Source organism: Temnothorax curvispinosus, unplaced genomic scaffold (genome assembly GCF_003070985.1).
Source record: "Temnothorax curvispinosus isolate PA1 unplaced genomic scaffold, ASM307098v1 QBEX01005876.1, whole genome shotgun sequence".
In the NCBI taxonomy this organism is placed as follows: domain Eukaryota; kingdom Metazoa; phylum Arthropoda; class Insecta; order Hymenoptera; family Formicidae; genus Temnothorax; species Temnothorax curvispinosus.
This window is the reverse complement of record NW_020215656.1, coordinates 133,412-154,383: the sequence shown is the minus strand read 5'-3', so window position 1 is coordinate 154,383 and position 20,972 is coordinate 133,412. Positions and strand designations below refer to the sequence as shown.

Here is a 20,972-nt window from a genome sequence, read left to right as displayed (position 1 = left end):
GGAGTCGGATGTCAGAACGCAGCCGATAATCCAATGAGGGAAATTGATTTTCCTCGATAAATGAATGATAAGTCATAACAGTAAAAAACTGTGGCTGTTATACAAAACTTATATAATAGCCACAGTAAAACTTAAAAGCTTACAAATCTCAAAACTGATAAAATGTTTTTTGTAAGAACTGATAAGATTAACATTCAACATAGGTGGTCAGTTAGGTCGAATTAAACAACTATTTTGTGATGCTTATTAGCTATTCTCGTAAAATTCCATTGTAAAAGTTTACAGAAAAAACGCACGTGTATGGCAAGCGCCATGAATCCAGTACACGTAAGATTTCTTTACAGTAATTTATTCTTCGTTTACAAAAAGCACGCACGTAAATTCGGCGATCGATCGATCATCGGCCTCCGTGAGGGTCGGAGTCGCGGAGGTAGGAGGGTCGGAACGGCAGTAAATAAAAATCCCGGGTTAATTTTTTTCGAACAATACCATCGATGTGCTCGCGCCCGCCGGTGCGGAGGGTAGCAACCCTTTTTTTCATACTGTTCAATCTCTCCCAACTGAACGTAATTCGTGTCGCCATTCAAAACGAAAGCTAATGGTATTGCTTTCCCCCTCATGGGCCTCGCGAAAATTTATCACGATCTTGCCACGAAGGATTTATCTACCGAATGCCAACGGCGAGCAGAAAATCGCAAAATTAACTGCAAAAGTCCGAAATATCTGAAAGCGTCGCGTTCGAAAATTGCAGTTAAAACCTATCGAAGGGGATCGATATTTCTGTGTGTATATGATTATAACGAAAATAATATAATTTTGAATTGTCGTAGTTTTGTTTGTTAATTTTTTTTTATCTTTAATGATGCTAGCCGTGTCTGTGCATGTGCGGATACATAACTTGTGACACTTGGGGACAGCGCGAGCGTAGTTGGTTGACCTCGGTCTAGTTGCTCTCTGACGATAGGACCTCATTCCCCTCTAATTCTCGTTATGTCCCTCTCCAGTTTTTCCAGCTGTTTACGCGCACACGTTGTCACTTAATTCTCATTGGTTTCCTCAAGGGTTATCCCTTGTCTTTTTTTCTCGATCTTTCTCATATTTCTACATATATTCCTGCTTATTTGTACGCCCATATTTCAGTTTTTGCTGTTGTGCTCGATCGAATCTCCTTTCTTTGCTAGTCAAACAAATTACGGGATTCCGACTATATACAGATCGATAAATAGAATCCATTTTCTATTGTAGATATATTAAGCTTTCGCGCTTTCATTACATCACGCATATCGTGGTCTACCTATATGAAAAATTGCGAAACACGCTAGTTTTTTAGGTATACCGCGTATAGCTGAAATCCACCACATATGTGATTCTACATTAACGATAGTTCTTAAATCAATCCTCGTCCGTCACATTCTTGCACGCGTGGGCGTGGAATGCCTCGCGCGGCAGCAGGTAACGAACCAAGCTCATTACTCGTCGTCACGTGTCATTCGTGACCTCGTCGTAAATGAAGGGAAACGAGAAGAGGCATCGTCCGGCTCGGCTATATCCTCCTTGGATCGTCTCGTTACGGTCATTCGTCATTTTCACCTCCGCGTGAAACGATAAGCTGTATACACTTTGTTCGATATTGCATTACAAAATTGCATCATTTGAGATTAAAAGCCCTGAATAGCACGACATAAGGCACTAACAAAAAAATTATTTCATCAAAATTAACACTAGATTATGATGACTTAAATTAATGATTAACTAAAATAATTACTGAAGAGCAAGACGTACTAACACGTTCAAGAGAGAAAAGGGAGCTAACGAATTATAATAAAACCATATTCCTCATAACCATCTAATTACCTCGTTAATGACGTGACTCTTAATAGATGCGTAAAACGCGTTCGTCGAGGCGTACAATGCATTATACCTCTATCTCGCCCCGCCTGGTTACGGCTATCCGTCATTTTCACACCTGGGAGTGATAGAAATGCGCGCGTGAGACGCTTTCGAGGAGGAAACGCGGCAATTGTACGTCGCAGGCGGTTGCGACGGCGATAAGCCGCACCGTCGTCGTCGTCGCGTCGCTTCGCTTCGCTTCGCGTCGACTTCTCGCATGTCGCGCTGCATAAAATTAACTCGCGAATTAGTCCCGCGCACACGCAACGCGAGCGTAGACACATCCCCGACACGCACACGCGATGTACCCGCTTAAGACGCAGTCGATGTCGCGATGTTCACCTTAATGCGCTCGAGGCTTACTTATCGGCGGATAACGCAACAGCGACGTAATAGCGTTGAACTTTATAGCGGAAGAAAATCTTTACCGAGAAAAGTAGATGAGTTATTCATCGATAATTATCGGAACAAAAACGTGACAAACTCGTTATTGTGTGCACGGTGTTAACGGCATAGTCAATTCGACAACCTACGATTATTTAATAATGACTGTTGAAGAACGATCTATTATTAATCACGATATAATTAAATTGATTAAATCGTTGTTAGTGAGTGTAGTATTAATCTATTAAGAGGATATGCAACTTTTGTGTTAAACAAGCTACATTATACGTGCGGACGAAAGAACGATGAGATGTCGAGGATGTCTTTATAGTATATAGCTAATGTTTTCAAAATTACAATATTGGAAAATCTATTGTACACGTATAGATTTTCAGAGGCAATGAATTTTGAAATTGTCCCATTTATCTTTACATATAATATCAGCGTGACTCACTTATATTACAGCCTTCATATCGCATTCCTTAAACCCGCGCGCGATATCGCATCTCCAAGAATTCGGGACCACCTATATATAGCAATCTTAAGAATATCACTTAACGACGTGACAATTGAAAAACCCATTTTCAGTGATACACTTATCGATAAAACTTATCTTTTTGCGTACCATTAGGCAGCGTATGCCCAATGTCCGAATGCCTGATTGGACAAAATGCCCAAATACGGAATTTCCTTTTTTATCAAGTTTCTTCCTCCTTTGTCAGTCGCGATTCTATCGGATACGCGACTTCTTTTGGCCGTAGCAGTTAAGTATAGCTCGTTGGTATCAATTTGGCATGTTTCCCGCGATGGAACGGCGGCTAATTCGCCAGAACGGAAACGGTCTTTACCTTAGCCACGGCCGAAAAAGGACCCGACCGATCGCTCTCAGACGCACGTCTTGTGTGTGTTGCAGGGATTGGAACGCGACGGGCAACGTACGCGTGCAGGAATCCTGGCCGACGTGAACGACTCTCGCCGCGACAATGTCGAACCATTCCACCACCGAAGGATCAGGCTCCTTGATTGTTTCGCGCGCTACGGTGAGTCTTCCTTCAATCCTGAGAAGATTAGATCAAGCGAAAGAGAATCGAGCAAGGCGTGAAACTTACTAGACACTCGAGATTGATTACTTCTGCTGACGCGCGATCCCTACCGGGTGTTCCTCAGCGAGGTTCACGCGAGATTTTGGAAATGCGTTCTACGAGAAAATTTGCACTCAATTTGTATTAATAACGTTAATCTACGAATTCGTAATTGACTCGATTTTCTTTCTATGAACTTATGTTGTAGGCCGGATCATAATTTTTAGAAGGAGACAGAAAGGCATTCATTTAGTTTTATTTAAATTATTTGTGCAAAGATCTGAAACACAAGAGTTTACCTAAAATTATCCCATTTTTTATGAGCAATTTAGAGATCAGATGATAAAAGGAACGTTTTCTTGCAATTTTGATTTTACTTAATAATTTGCTAACGAACGCGTTAATGTGCAAATTACTTGAATTTTAATGAACTCGGCATAACGATCGGTCATTTAAGCGACGATCTAGGGCGTGACAGCATAAATTTTTTTTTATTTGTCCGCTAACGTAGAAAGTCGATTTTCACGTGAGTATACTCACGCAAATGGCAAATCGACTCTGCTAGTCGAACGGTGGTGGTTTGTCCATGAAAGTATCGCAAAACACCAAGGATCGTTTTTTGCGCGTACTTTGCGCGCGCGTTGCGCCGACTCGCGATCTCTACGACAAACGCGATCTCTATCGCGGCCGTTTAATCGATCCATCCTATCGATCTTTACAACGAGCCGAGAAAGCTCTCACGCCGTGACCGATCCCGACTCGATTCCTCGCGGCCGGCGGATTAAATCGGGACGCGGATGTTTTGCCCCAGTTTCACTTGACAGGCCGATCTGCACGGCGAGTTCGTTCCGCTCAGGCAAACTAGGCGATTGGCGGCTTCGATAGTCCGCCGATCTTACCGGCATCGATCGGCCGGACTCGCTCATCGGATCGCCAAAATCGAACAGCTTGACCCTCGCGCGATCGAGCGAGCCGGTCGCCGCACCTTGTCACCGATCGTTCCGCCGTGGCGGTCGCTTTAATTACAAAAATAAGTCAATGAAGAGGAAAAAAAATCGTAACCGGCGAAAAAATCCTTCGCGCCATCAGTCTTGCCGCGCTCGCAAGAACGAGCCCTTTCGTCGCGCTCAAACGAGTAAACTCTCCTCTCGGGCTTCTGCGCCTCTCTCGAGAATACCGGCCCTCCAACGCTCCCATTTCGACATCGCTCGTACGCACGGCGAGAATGAGTCGTTCTTTGAGCAACGTCCATCGAACAAATTGGATAGGCGGAGCGCGGTAGTACGGGGAAGTACGTGGAACTAACCGATTCCGAGCAGATCCTCCAAGATTTCCTAAGATCGCCCGTGACAGACGACGCCTATGATGATCGTACGTTAATTGATAGTCAACAATGTGCTAACGCGAAAGAGAGCCATTTCATATTTTTGCTCGCTTCTATTTTTGTCACTCGGTTTGAATTGAAAAATAAATTTAATTAGGGGTACACACAGCGACAGTGTAAAAATAATCACCTTTCGACGACACTTTAGGAAGGTACGTACGTTTCGAGATGAATTGGGATATAAAATATTTCAATTCCCGATCGAAATTCGATTCGCTCTCCAATCTCTCAAATCGCTCGCCGTTCTTGCGTGCACATTGAGGCGCAATGTATCGTGCGGACGATTAAAAATTGAAACGTCAGGTGGACGGCCTCCGATCGATCGGTTCGCGCGAGGTACGTGCCGCTCCGGGACGACGGGTATCCCGAATTTTTTTCAAGAGGGAAAGCTTCCTCCCAGGCGATGAGGGGAATGCGCCCCGTCATTCCACGGATCTCCCCGGCCCGGGAACCTCGAAATGGAACCCGAAGTCCTCCATCGAGGGTGACAGCTATGAAATCGTTCGTGATTGCTCCTCTCACTTCGCGGCCCCCAACCTCCCGAAGCTCTACCAAGCAGTTATCCGAAGGCACTGTCGATCAGTTCTTCCGCGGGACTTCTTTTCTGTTGAAAAACACGGCGAAAATTATCTCTGCTCAAAATAACCTTAATACAAGTCCCTGAAATAAGATCGTCGAGTGAAATAATAATGGAAATAACTTAACGTAAGAAGTTATTTTGACGAAGCGTAAAACGTTAACCGTCGCTCCGTAGAGTCCGTAGAAAATGTTACATCGAAGTTAAAAAAAGTTAAGACCGCTTCGCACAATTCAAATAGTAAGGCGATTTATAAAGCTTTTGATAAATATTATTGTGAACGTCTGTCGCATGCTGAGAGTTTTCGCGGCGCGAATCGTTCCGGGATCACGCCCAAATGGCACGGCTTATTACGCCGATAATCGATTCGGCGGATCTGCATCGCGGCTCGTTCCGTGTCGGCGATTTTTCTCAGGTGCGCGATAGTGCTGATTCATGGAAACAGGAGAGAGTAAGGGTAAGAAGAGGCAGAGCGCCGTGGAAGGAACGCGCGGTCCTCCGGCCGAGATTAACACGTCAAAGACGACGCGCCCTCTCTGTCTCAGCAGTTGCCTTGTAATTCCCTGGTAGATACAGGACTAATGGGTTATTTCAGGTAATTAGCCGCGCGGCATCGCCGTTCCTTCCACCTTCCACGCGAAGGGCCCTCGCTTTCTCGCTCTCTTTCTCCCTCTCTCTCTCTCTCTGCCCTTCTTTCATCCTCACTCGCCCGATTTGCTCGCGTCATAATCTCGCGCACGCAAATACGCGCGCGGAACGTGTCGCCACTTTTTTCCCTCGATTTTTGTCACTTGATGATGATCGCAGGGTGCTAGGTGGACACATTCTTAATCAGCCAGCCAATACATTCTCGACGATTCACTTTCACATTGTACGGCTAGCCGTTAATTCACGAGAAACGTTGTAGTCGGTGTAGGCGGGGCTAGTCGAGAGGGTAAATTGCAACAGTCATCGCAAAGCTCTGCGCCTTTCACGATTGCAACACGCCGTTACGGAGTTTCGTAGTCAACATTGGCGAAACGGCGGGTGGATAATGGCAAATTCTCTGCAGCAGGCGCAACAGAATTCGTGACTGCGACTAAACCCTCCCTGAATCTAGCTGCATCGCGTGTTATTCCGTGTTTTGGCGGAGATTAAGATCGAGAAACGCTAAGACGTGATTTGAAAAAAGCTTATTTCCACGTAAATAAATAAATTCGCAAAATTAAATGAATAGGTAAGACTTTACGATTTAAAATATTTTGTTCACAATTATTGCGTTATCAATTAATAACAATTTTAGTTCGACCGATTCTGGTAACAAAGAATGACTTAAATTATGGTCGAAGATTAGACTTGTAATCGGAACGATCGATTTTCGTCGAGCATGAAAGGTACGAGTATTGTGGTGCAGATTCCCGATCGATTAATAATATCGAGCAATTAAATGCGATCGCGCGACTGCGAATTCGGTAATTATTGCGCTAATGATGGGTAGCTCGCGACAGCTTCCTTCAAACCAGTGGTGGAAGAAGATCCGCTCGCTCGCGCGCACGCAAAAGAGTATCCATCGAAGGCGCGAGGCGAGGTAGATCGTCCAAGAAATCGTGTTTGCCGAGTCACGCTGTGTAACGAACTTCAGCTGGGTGCTAGTTCGAGACGAGGCGAAGCCTCCTTTCTCGAGTCCGAATCGCGGTTAGGCCGTTTCGCCGTAACGCAACGCAGGAGGAAGAAGGTCGTTACGGAGGGAAAGATCAAGGGTCAGTTTCGTTCGAAGCGACATCGGCATGGTTCCCGAACGCGTAGTTTATGTATGGTTAATCCTGAAAATCTGTTTTCCCAAGCTAACCACATCCTGTGATGCCCGACCATACCTCATACTTGCCTTTCCTTGCCGGCAAAAGAAAAATCTGTTTGATCCAGAAAATGTCCAAAAGTGAAAAATAATAAGTTTAAGATGATTCGTTCCTCCATTTATAAACGTCTCGAGAGAGCAGCGAGACAGACGACGCGACGCTTTTCTCTTTCGGTTCATTCTTTCACATAGACGGGGGACTCATTCCCCTTCTGGCTTCGTGGACGTTTCGCTAAAATCGGATCGGCATCTCCCGATCGGCTCTTGCTAAGATTCCTCAATGACAGCCGATTAAGGACGATTCGCCGCGAGAATGGGAACGGGCGTCGGCGAAACGTCGGGAACGGCTCCGGGGTCCGCTTCGTTAATTCCTGATTTTCCTCGGTCCGCATCACTTTTTAATTGACGCCAGAAATTGAACCAGAGAGCGGGCAGAGCGCTCTGGCTGGCCGCGCGTCCGTTCTCGCAGAGTCATCCTCCGCTACCTCCCCGTCGCCCCCCTTCGTCCCCCCTCCGAATCATCCACGCTGGCTCTCCTCGTCCAGGATCGGATTAAGCTGTACGTAATGTGGAAGATTATACTGTCATAAGATTGCTCGCGACGCGCCTCGTTATTATTCGGGATATTTGCTTATTATTACATCAGGCGGGAGCCGCTTTACTAACGCTGCAGGAAACGAAATGGTGGCGATTTTCTTCCCGAAGAGAATTGGACTGCGAGTAGTTGCATTGATATTCTTTATAAACTTATTTTCTATCAATCATACGTGTTCTTTCTTCTTTGAAACACAATAGTTTGTTTAGATCTGTTCTTTTTTTTGTGTAAGTAAAAATTTAAAAAAGTAGTGCGTGAATGTGTATTCCGCAGAGAATAATACGGATTTTAAATTCGGAAAGCTCGCCGATTGACTTGCTACTCACTTACTTCGAGCCATTACTCCCGTGTTAAACTGTACCCTTCCTGCTCTTATTATGCATACATATGATAAACTTTCTCGTGCCACATAAAGTCTACTTACAGCGATTTGCAAGTTGTATTTAAACATCATAAAGATTAGAATGAATTTATATAAAATAGAACACTATCCACGAAATAGGACGTAATCATATTTCCTCTGTGAAAACAAAAGTCGTTTGAGATTTTTCTTCTCCGTGAAGAAAGAAGCGGACATTCCTAGCATTTTCAAACGAGATAGAGAGTCTTCGGATTCCCGTCCGGTTTTCGCTTTTCGAGGAGACTCGAGTCGAAGTCAGCGCGATGTTGCACTCGCACACCGACGGCGCACAGTTTCTATCGGCTCGCCAGGTGTTCCAGTCACGTGTCAGTTTCCGCTTGTCGGTTTCCAGCTCGCCGAGATGCTGCCAATGACACCGATCTTTGTCCCACCCTCGCTCGTCACGCGCCAGCTCGCCTACTTTTTCCCATCCGTCGCGTTTTCCGCTTCTGTCCTCTCCCGCGAGAGCTGCAACTCGCGCGAGCGGGTTGCAGGGGGTGACCCGGACCAGCCCAGGTCCCACCTGCCGTCTCGCGTCTCTCTACTCGGTGAAACCAACCCAATGTCGCCTCTCCGCCGCGCCGGACCGACACACGCAATGTCGCCGTCGCGTCGCGTCGCGCCGCGTCGCGTCTCGTCTCGTCTCGTCTCGTCTCGTCTCGTCTCGTCTCGTCTAGTCTCCACCTCCGCCTCCGTCGGCAGTCGTGGCTGTCATCGGCAGGAACTCTCGACTCGCGTAAAAATAATTACACTGAAAGAGAGGATTGGGTACGGATTGCGAATCTTCCATACCTTCGCTCGCGGCTTTCCATCCGTCCGACGGCCATTGTGAGGACGAACGAACGAACGGACAAACGGACGGACGGCTTAATAAGCTCGGCACGCCGGAACAAGCGTCGATAAAAATTTATCCGCTACGAGTACCTCTCTCAAATCGAGCCACAATCGTGTCTATTCCGAAATGTCTACGATTTTTCATTTTCAAAATTGGATTTGCCGCTCGTTTCGCCGTATTATAGTAAAAATCAATATCGGCTTCGACTTATCTTATTCAGACAATCAATGCTCGAACGAGAAAGAAAATAAAAATTATTGAATCTATTTTTTCAGATAATTAAATACGTTCAATATTCAATATTGTGCTAAATAAATTATTATCGCGTCGAACGTTAATTACATTCGATCCAAAATATTAAACGGCTCGACTCTGTGAGATTCAATAATTCTTCGTAGCTTGTAATCAATTGTGCGCGTTTCGCACAAGTAAGAAAGGCGCTTCTCACAAAGGAGAGCAGGTCGGATATCGAGATGTCGCGTCAGATAATTATTCATGATTATTAACGGCACGATATACACGTAGCGCATGTGCGCGTGAACGCGAAACACGGGTAGAGAAGTAGAAAACTCGTGGGACACGCGGGAAGTTAATAAAAAAGCTCGCGAACGCGCCGTGACAAACGATCATCGATCTGCGAGAACAGTGGCTCGCTATTGCTGCTATGTGTTTTTTATATACATATATAAATTCCCAAAAGACCGGTAGCAATTGCAATCAGTAAGTTTATATTACCACTCCGTCGACGATGCCACCCTCTTCATCAACGCGGCAACTCGTCGACGGCCATTTATACATTCGGTTTTTGTTCGTCATTTACAAAAGCGGCTTGTTATCCTTTTTTTCCCCAACTTTAAACAACTCTCGTCGGCGTAACAAGTGTGCCATTGAATTTTATCGGCGTGATAAATGCATCAGTGTCTTGTGTGACTGCGACAACTGATGTTATTTTACGACAGTTGATGTGAAATGGAAAGGTGTCATGTACATTCAAAAGGAGTGCCTAAATTGGAATTATTTTTTATATCCACAAAATTGCTTTAATCGTTTAATAACCACTCATCATATTTATATATGATCTTTAATGCCTGCTATTTCAAACTGCGTCTAACAGTGCCTAATAATGCTACATAGTGTAATAACGACAGATATATATGAGATTAAAAGTGTAAAATTTTCAAGTATCAAATTTTAAAAACAAACATTTTTTATTTAAATTCAGCTTAGTTCAGAGTTGACTCTGCTCATCCTCTTATATGAAAGTAGCTACGCATTCTCAGAACTTTAACATACAATTATTTTACTTTCTGTGAATTACTTTTTTCAATTGTATATTCAGTTGATAATCTTAATTTATATTTGTCGTTATTACAAAATAACAATCTTAGGGAAATGTAACGAACAGATTTTATAGAACGTCCTGTTTGTTTTTCTAGAGCCGGGCCATTACGTGCATCGAGACGCTGCCGCGCGGAGCTGCCCCAGCCCAGAACCAGTTATGAACATATGATTAAGCTCGTTTTAATAAGTTTTTATGTAGACCTTACGCGTAAGGATGTATAATAAAAATAAGTGTTGAATAAACGAGATACGTTGAGACAAATAGCCAGTGATTCCGTTGCGATTAGTATATGTATAGCTGGTGCAAATTAAATCATCTTCCACGATTGCGTCGTAACTCGAAATATGCAATAATTGAAGATTAAAGTTGGATAAGACGTAGAAGTATAACGAAACTCTATGATCGAGCGAGAAGTGCGAAGGATGATGTTCCGAGGTAAGCTAACTATAAAGTTCGCCTCTTAATTTCTTTAATTACAGTCGAGCGAATAGCGCTACGATCTCACCGAGATTCGTGATTATCGAATTACAGAGATAATTGAGATCGTCGTCGGATGCTAAAATAAATTCGCATTCGTGTATCGGGGTACTTTTTCGAGGAGATTACAGCTCCTCGATAGAGATCCGCCATGTTTCGAATAAAGACGAATGGCCGACCGCGTTTAATTTTCTGATGCGAGCGACGAGGGTCGACGTAAGGAAGGGCGGATCTTCTTGGCTCGTCTTCTCTGCCAACGTCGTCAGCGTAGAGATGAGAGTATGGCTGCTTCACCGGAAATTCGCGTGTAATTTTAAGATCCGAACAAATATTCCGGTGAAATAGAATACGAATAAAAAATATCAGCTATTTGAATGAAGATTCATAGCGTGCTATTAGTACATTTTTTACCTACATATTTATTTTTAACATTTTCACGAAAACCGAGATAAATTTTATATATTCGTAATTCAAGTTATGTTTTATAATTTTGTATTGTTACTTATGTTGCTAAAATAGCAATCAAAACGTATATAATATCATATTGATTGCTTTTTGTTTACTAGTTAGGTGTTACAGAAATAATTATTTATTTTATAGTAAAGATTTTTTTATTCGACCTAAAATTGGCTATCTTTATTAATTATAATTATCAAATTGTGACGATTATGATTAATAAAGATAGTCAATTAGGTCGAATAAAAAAATCTTTACGATTAATTATTTAATGGCGAAGTAAAAGTTTCTGATTTGATTTTATACAATTCTGAAGCAGACTCTGTCGTAGAATTCAGTCTTTGAAATATTTTTAGAGATATTAGGACGTGTTGCGTCGTGAAAATGGCGCTATACATTTCATCTTGCGGTAAAGTCGCATCTTCCGTGTTTTCAGTTTATCGTTCGATAGAAACCGAGTGGGCTACTCGCGATCTTCTCGACAAAGGCGAACACTCGGTATATATAAGAAGGGAAGATATTGGCCCGTCTTTTCCATCTAGTAGTCGTCACCGTGGAGACGACTGGTGAGTCGTGGATGTTCTCCTGAATTCTCGATCTCGGAGAATCTGTCTCCTACATGGACGGGCGAACCCTCTCCGGAATCTAACCCACCCTTGCCGTTGCGGAGGATCGCAAGGACGAGGGTTGCCGACGAGGTCTCGCCTGATTGGCGGCCGTGGACTATCGACCAACCCGAGACCAGCCCTTTGTTTTAGCCACCACCCTTGGCGATATCGAGGGTATCCAACTTAAAGTCGGGTCATTGAACGTCCATGAGATTTTCGGTCGGCTTGTTCTGTGAAAGAATCCTTAAAAAATGAAAAAATTACGCCACGAGAAAATGTGTAAATATTAAGTAATTTCTTTTTTAAATGTAAATACAGCTAAATCGTGGTTTTTATATATTTACTTTTAAATGCGAAAAAAATGATATGACAGAAATGACACACCGAGAAATAATACTGATAAATAATAAAAAATAGTATATTAAATAGTATATTAACGTTATATAGAATAACAAACAAGTGAGCATTTTTATATTTATCGGAAAATTGTCTGTACGTGTAAAGATCTGCGACCAAAAAGACGACTGGCGATATCGTATATCCAAAATCGCACGTCGACGTTACAGCAAAAGCGTATCGCGCTTGCATTCTCGCTCGCGGATCGATGATGCAGCACGTGCAACGGCCTTGTAATACACTGCGTTCACCTGCATACCACACGTCCCTGCTGCACCTCGGCTGCTTAGCATAATTAGTGACTGATGATTAACAGGCGTGCATCAGCACCGACTAATGGCTTAATTAATTCTCGCGCGCTAATACTGTCTCGCCGTCCGGAGATCGGCCATCTCGCAATTTCTGCTGCTCCAATTTGAAATCGTGCACTTGCCGCACTCCACGTGACTGCTATCTTCTTCGAAGATACCATATGTCGCGCACTTTGCACAATCCTGATTCTCTGATGCAACAAAATATGATTTGATATAATCATGTAAATTTGATTAATATTTTCAATATAGATTTCTTGTCTTTATAGGCTCTCATGTCTTACTCAATCTTTGAGCCTTTTTATTTCTTCGCGTAACAGTTCAATAGCTTAGAATATGTTCAAGATTCAGTTTTTCTGCAATGTATCCGGAATATCGGATTACGATCATTTCTCAATACGTTCGCATTTTCATAATGACGGTCGGAGCGATGGTATATTTCGTACACGTCACACGACATGATCGGCATAGCGGCTTAATTAACATCGGCATTATTTTAATTGGCTGCGGTTGCATATCGGATATACGTATCTCAAACTATCTTTGGTGTAGCGTGCGTGCAAAAACTCACACAATCGTGCACGCCCACGCACGAGGAATATTATTGTTAGATCGGTTTAAAAAAAAAAAGAGGGAGAAAACGTAAGAGGAAACACAGGGCGAGGCCGAACGTGGCCGCACGCGGCTTAACCGTCAATCAGCCCTCTCTCCCTTGCCAAATTACTGTCAAACGCAATTAGAATTGACGTGGAAGGCCGGGGCTAAATCAAAATCGCGAGGTAAACCCCCCTCGATAACGATTTCAATCCCGGAGGCTATGCTCAGTCGCAATTTTCTCCCGCCGCTAATTAATACACCTCGTATCGTACGTCAATTCGACAGTTCCACCTCCTCTCTCTCCCCCTTCTTCCGCGCTGCCCTTCGCCCTCTTCCCTTCTATCCCCGATACGTTCTGATATACGACGGACCATTGACGAAAAAGAGGAAGCTATATTTTTCAAAGGTATTTCGATGGCTGCGAGCGGGACGCGAATCGATATCCGCGGACATATTAACGGAGATGGACGCAAATTCATTGCGAATCGATAATTGAAAAAGAGTTGCGCAAATTAGCCGCGGCTAATTGCGTGTACGATGATGTTTTTTCCGGAGCGCGCTCGGAGTTAATTTTTACGAATTCTCAACAGGCTCGTGTAAATCCAACGTGCAAAATGTACTGTGTTATTCTAATGTATAACGCGACTAATAATTTAAAAAAATGTACTAATATTTTACAAACGAATTTATACAGATGTAAATTTGCAGCAACGGGAGCAATACTCGTTTTGCTTCCTGCGGTTCTTTTTATTTGTCCCGCTTTTCGCGAGTACTCGTCGGGGAAGAAATTGAAGTCTCGCGAAGGTAAATCTCACCGAATCCATGCCAGAATTCTTTTTTTTCTCGCTCGCCCCCTTTTTCCTCTCTAAAGGAGACGAGGTCCTCTTTAGAGAGTAGAATGATATATATTAAAGAAATGCTTTTTGGCAATAAACAATCGGGCAACGAGGGTCGGAGGCAGTTAGGTGGGGCATTAGGGTGAATTATTCTGGCCACCCAGCGTAAAAAGACCGATGAATCACGGGAGTAACGGGGTTCTTGCTCTCCCAATGATGTTGTATCTTGTCCTATGGCCTCTTAAACTCGACCTTACGGCGGTTTCGTCTCTCATCTAAAACCTAACACGCTCGTTCCTGCCTCTCATCCTCTTGATACATAATACGATAATGTGAAATATTGTCCAACTCCATTTTTTTAGCCGACAAGTTATCTTTAGGTTTGAAACAAAATAGGAAGCCAAATTATTAAAGATTTAATCCGTCATGTTAGATTTTTCAAAGCGAAGATAAATGCGCGATGGTTTAAATGTAAAATTATTAAGCTTCATACATATATGCAATTTATGTTACTTATTTTTTTATTTAACGTAATATAATAAAGAAAAATTTTATCTTCGTTTGTAAAAATTAGGATTTCCAGGCATACTAAATGCACCATCATTCGCAACGCGACAGCTGCAAATGCTGCTGCGATCCAGCAGCCGTGCTCTCGTGCATCTACAAATACGCGCAGAATGCTCGTGTATTCGTGAGCGCTCGTGCATACACACACGCGCGTGCGCGCACGCGCGGGCACGCACACATATTGCCACCAGTACCGTATTACCCGGGGTCGGGACTTTTTCATTACGGTAAGAGCCGATTGCATTTTTTACGTCTCCCAACGACGGGGGTGTCCAATCTGGAGAATCGCGTGGAAGGAGGGCCATCTAATCACGTGTTCCTGGCAATCGTGTCCTGCGTCGATCCTCGCCACCCCTCCCGCTTCTCGAACGGCCACCCTTTCATCCCCGCGCCGGCGTGTCCTCATCCTTGGACACAATCCTCTTCTAGAGAGAACGAAGAGCCTTTTATTCAATGGCTGTAGGGGCGACTGGGACGCGGCTTCTCTATCTCTCTCATTTTCTCTCTTTCCCTCGCCTTTCTCTTTCTCTCTCCATCTTCACGTGATCTCCTCTTTTCCCTTTTTTTTCCTTCTTTTTTTTTGCACCACACAGACCGCCCTTTCACTATCCGGGGACGCCTCTTCAATCGGGCTTAGCCGCCCGGCGTAATTAAGCCGCGATTGAAAATTAATCATCGGATCGATTTCGTGCGTCGGCGTCGCTTGCGACTCCTCTCCGCGGAAGGAACGATAAAAAGGAGCTTCCTCCCCCCCCCTTCTCTTCCATCAGCTTCCCAGGATATCGGGACGAACGCTGGGAGCTGGATGAAGGTGAAGGTCCTTTGATCTCGCAGGGCATCTCTTCCCTCTGTCCCTGTCTCCGCGGGACGCGCAAGCTCCTTGCGCCAATTATCTCACGCTCACGAGGATCATTATTTTTGCGTTCCGTCGGCGGTGGTTTATTTCCTACCGCCTTCGTCGCGTTTTGTTTCCCCGCGTAAGAGGATTTGCGTGACGATCGTGACCCTGTCGCTCCTGCGCGAATGACAGCGAACTCGACGTGTCAGCGCCGACGTTTTTCTAATATGATCGCAAGAATTCTGCTGTATTCAATGACGAAAGAGAGAATTGCAGCTGCTCTACTTCTCGTGATTCATTTAATTGTTAAATTATCAATAATATTTTTCCCTTTTTGTTTCAATTCTTAGCACTCCTTGTAACAAAGTTGATGTATCCGTGTTTGCCGAATACTATATTTAGCTCCAATTTGTATCCGGTTGTAATATCCTGACTGGAGATATTACAATCGGGAAGAGATTTTATCATCGTCCAATTATCTTCTCCGTCATCAATATAACGAGGCCACGGACAGATTTTTCATGCCGCATCATTATCTGTTGTCGCATTACTTCGTTATTATCGATTCTCAGCGGAAGTTCAATGTACTCGCATTTACTTGTCCCACATCGTGAGTAATCGGTCGAATTCACCTATCTAGAGGAGAAAATCGAAGCGATGAGATCGGCTGACGACGGAAAGAATTAAAGACTCGTCCTTGTGTGTCGGCAGTCTTACAGCTTCCAGTTTCGAGCCGAGCCCGGCGAAGCTCAGACAGTCGAGCGAGCCTCGGTCTCTCCTCTTCTTCCTCATCCTCGCGAAATCCCAATAATCCGCGATGAGACACAGATTGAGTCCATGGACGGTGGAAAAAAGCGCACGGAGAGGAGGAGAAGGAGAAGGAGGAAAAGGGGGAACGGAGAGGAGACGGGATGGGAAAGCGCGGTGCCGGGAGAGGTAGAAAGAAAGCTACGCGGCGAGAGAAGAAAATTGGAATCTTTCTGGAACGGAGGATGATAAAATTGCGGATGGTCAGGTGTTACCGTAATCCGGATTGAGACGAGCTGCGGCCGAGTGGTACATGCACCTCACCGCTATATAACGATATATACGTATGTATTGTACATGTATTTACCTTGGTTTTCTCGCATTGCAGCATCTACGATCTCGTTTTGAAATGTCAATGTACTCGACTCGCTTTCAATTATAAAGAAAAGTCGTTACATTTTATCGGAAGTGTTAAACCTATTAAATTTTATGTATATATCATTTTGAAATCTAAAACTACCAAGTTTATTATGTTTACCCCAGCTTTTCTGCGGGACGAATAACCGACGATTAACCGTGGCATTAAGAAGATTTGTATGAAAGGAAAGAATTACGGAGTACCAATCCGTTATCGTTATTAATTCGAGAGACTTCATTATTATACGCACCGTCGCGGGTGCGTGCAACTTTAATGGCGAACGCATCGGTAGACGCGTTGCATCGCGGCCTTTGACAAACTCCGTAGGGGAACCGATCCGTGTAGACCGATTTAAAAAACACGACCGACCGCTAACGGCCCGCGATTATTTTAATTCAGCCAGATAGGGCGAGCCCCGAGAGCGGGACTCGTAATTTGTTTCGAGATCGTATCTTCAAAGTGGCTCGTAGTCGGCATGAGGGAGGGAATATTCTCTCTTCGTTGGAAGGATGAGGAATAGAACGTCCTGGGCGTGGGTCGTCCGGGGAAGCCCGCATAGAGATCACCGGCAGAAGGACGAGGGAGGAGCCCTAGGACCGTCTCAATCTGTCCACTCCTAGTAATCACCGGCGAAACGACCCGGATTGGTAGCCATCCCCTTGTCTTCCAGGATCTACTTTGATATCCTAACTTCTCTTTTTTTTTACCCTTGCATATAGCAAGTAACAATTTTTTCGAGATTTGAAAAATACTTAAATTAACAACATTTAGACGCTTGAAAATTTTAATGCTTCGATTTAAAAAAAAAAAACTTTTTTTTTTTTAATTTTAATTCCCTTCATAATTAAAAAAATTTTTTTTTTTTTTTTTTTTTTTTTTTTTTAGATTTTAATTCTCTAAGTCAATAGATTGACAGTACTGATTAGTACAATTTGTAAAATTCAACAAATTGCACGAAAGATTTGCATGAAAAGCGTTGAAGCAAAACATAACTTCCAATAACTTTATCGAGTTCATGCACATATACATACATCAATCGTATCTAACATACTCAAAAAGGCATGATATCTATAAAAACTAACTTTTTCAAAAAATAGATACAAAAAAGGCGTCAAGTATACTCCAAATATACGCCTGTCTATCTACAAAAAATATGCTATCAGAAAATGGCACCATGTAGGAATAAATGTTTAAAAAGAAGCTGTTGTGTATTTTAATCTTTGAAAAAAACTGGTAATATTTTTAAATTTAATAAAAATTTTAAAAAATATTTAATGCAAAAAAACTTGGCGCTGCTACCATTTTTTAAAAGGGTATGCTTTTATAGATTAAAGTATACAATAATTTCTCTTTCCAAACATTTATTTCTACTTTGTCATTTTCTGACATACACTGAGAAACCCATTTTGTTGAATCAACTAAATCTTTGGTTGGATATGAGCAAACAAATTCTTTAGTTAATAAAAAATTTGGTTCACATAATGAAGACAAAAGATTTTTTTGCTATGTTAACCACATTTTTTGTTATATTAACTAAAGAATTTGCTCATATCCAACCAAAGATTTAGTTGATGCAACAAATGGATTTCTCAGTCACATAGATAGATAGGCGCGCGATATCTTACAATTAGTAACTTTTTTGTGACTTTATCGAGGTTTGTTACTGCGCTACAAAGTAGTTCTTATATATCTCAAGTAATCTTGAAATTCCTGAAGAGAAATATTTATATATCTTGGTGTATTCTTATTTTTAGATACCAGTCCCATAATACGACCTGATACGATAACATCATATCACAATCGTACGTGAACAGTTTTTCGAGGAAACTTTTTCGCGCGTTTCCTTCGCGACCGCCGCCGCAGCGAGAGGACCGGGAGGTCAGGTCCACCACGCTCGTTCCCGTATCGTATATCGTACATATCGCGCCGAAGGATCGGTGTAAGCCGGTAGCGCGGCCTGTTCCCTCTACGGCGTGCGGATACAGCGGCCCAGCCGCAGCAGCCGTAGCCACATTCGATGCGCACAATTAATATCGGGCCGTATCTCCGATCTCTCATTATTACCTGGCGTCCACCGATGCGTGTGGGTGTCAGTTATTCCCGTAGGAACCGAACGTTCCGCGCGTGTGTGCGTGCACGCGGCGGTACGGTGGTGTACGCGCGTATTGGTACCGGCTACCGTACACCACGGGACACCAGAGTCGGCCATGCATCACCCTAACGAGCCGAGCATCGCGTGCCGATCTGTATTAAGGATTTATAATCCTCCGGACGCCAGAGAGCTCCTAATGTCCTGGCCGAGCGCGAGAGATATTTGCCTATACGCCCCGCTCGCGCGAGCGATCGCGACGGATACGAGGGAGGCAGGTCCACCGGCTACTTCTCTCCTCTCTTGGACACATGAAACAGGTGGGCACACCCACGTCGAATTTTTCCCACGTGCGCTTAGCTGGTAAATTGCACGTGATTCGGGCATGAATCGTTGAGCAGAACAATGTTTTAAAGCCAGTAATATTGAGATATATATTTTTGAAATATCGCGCGTTGAATTATTTTAGTAATGCAAAGTTTCAAATGTTACTCCATACGGAAAAAAGGAGTTATCTCTTAATCAATTTTTCTCAAGATATTAAAAAGTTCTATTAATACCTCTCGTTACTTAATATAGCGTTGTCTAATACAATCAAATACTTTCTCGTGTATTACCGGTACAAAATCTGATTTTCAAGATACCGTATCGCATATAGACCAACGTTCGAGATACGCGTTCCGATCCTCCCTTCCTTCTGCTGCCTCCGGAAAGCGTGAACGTGCGTAGCTCCCAAAGACACGAGCAGCATTCCGGGGCTAAGCACATATTAATTAGGCATCCTGGCGGCATGCCGGCAGGAAGGCATAACTCCTTTGGGGATGGTTCGAGGCCGTTGCACGACGTCGGTCGTGCCGCGGTTTCCGAGTGTCGTGTTACCGTACCCCATCCCGCGCTCCTGCCTGGCGGGCAGGGGCCGGGGCCCGGGGCTGGGGCCCTTCCTCTCGCCTCCTGTGTGCGCGTCCGTAGGACCCGCGGGTGGCCCCTAGTCCCGACCGTACGCCGTCTGGGATCTAAGGCCCAGTACGTGGGCTCTCGTCGAGGAAGAAACCGAGCACGACGCTACCGCCGCATTAATAACACTGGTAGCCACTCATATGTTAAACGTCCACCCTCTTATGCTCGCCACCGCCACCGCCGCCGTCGCACAGTGGCGGTCACACACGTAGAGAGAGAGAGAGAGGGAGGGGAGGGAGGAAATGTGGATGCGACCTACCCACCGTGGCGTACAACTCGACTGCGGTTCTCGCGCTTGCGATGCAGATCAGGCGCGTTTACTCAGCGAGCTCTTCCGGTAGTTGCGTTTACGCTAACGTGAGGAAGGTCGGTTCGAGCGTAGTCACGCAATAAATCAAACGCGCGATCTAAATTTTCCGCAGTGAAATTATTTCTCTGAAGATATTTTTAGATCCTTCCACAGATCCCCTCCTTTAGAACCTTTAGGTATCGTTATACATATATCCCTGTCCTTGGAAAGCTTTTTTCGCTTGCGATATTTTATGCTTGCGATATTTAGTTAACATTTGTGACGTTTCTTTGGGCTTTAATCCATTTTTACTCGATGTTTTCGTATGATTACGCTAAGTTTACGCTAAGCCTATAAACATCTCACAAATCTGCTGAAATTTTTCTGTTGCAGGTATCAGTGGCTGGAGAAAGCGCATTACGTGACGCTGAGACGTGACTCGGAATCGTGAAGAATATTCTTAAATGAAAATTAGAACGAAACTACATTTATATGTTGTTAGAGATCATGAGACTTCCATGATGCTTTTACGAAGCGCATGGATAATTGTTATTATTATAGCTACGTATAAGATCGCGCGCAATTATCGTTACTCAGCATCGTCAATTATCATTATCGCATCTGTGCAGTAAGTGCAGGCATTTAAATAATTCATGCCGCTCGCTTAAAAGCATTTAAGCGCGCTGTTCTCTTTTTGGTAGATCGGTATGCATAAATAAGAGAAAGTTTCTAGAAATACGAGAATTCAAATAACTCTATGTCCTTCGTCATAAATCACATTTACGTCTCATATATAAACGCTAATTGTATAGTTCTATCAAATTTTACTAATTTGCAAATATTCTTCAACAAAATAAAATATACTTTTGTAAAATGAATGAAAAATATACTTAAGATAAGAATAAGCGATTATATAATATTTAAGTTTTAAGTTTTAAAATAATTATATAAAATATATCAGAATAATTTTAATTTTTGCGACGTTTTCTATATAATATTTTATTCCCGAAAGTACTCTTTTTTTTTGAAAAATTAAATTAATAGTTGTAAAAAAATGACGAGA

At 43.5% G+C, this 20,972-nt stretch overlaps 1 protein-coding gene across 4 annotated transcripts in view; it reads left to right on the top strand.

The window, feature by feature from the left end:
* Positions 1-20,751, top strand: part of LOC112455181 (transcription factor Sox-2-like) — a 95,845-nt gene extending 75,094 nt beyond the window's left edge. The window contains exons 3-4 of one of the 4 annotated variants that reach the window (XR_003040834.1): positions 3,188-3,314; positions 20,303-20,751. Coding sequence is in view for 2 of the 4 variants with exons in the window: in XM_025016951.1 (XP_024872719.1) it covers positions 20,303-20,360 (58 nt within the window). In the remaining 2 variants the exon portion in view is untranslated. Of the gene's footprint in view, positions 1-3,187; positions 3,315-10,417; positions 10,587-20,302 lie in introns of those variants that run through there. The other 3 variants (XR_003040833.1, XM_025016951.1, XM_025016952.1) reach the window with 3 other exon arrangements.
* The last annotated feature ends 221 nt before the right edge of the window (positions 20,752-20,972 follow it).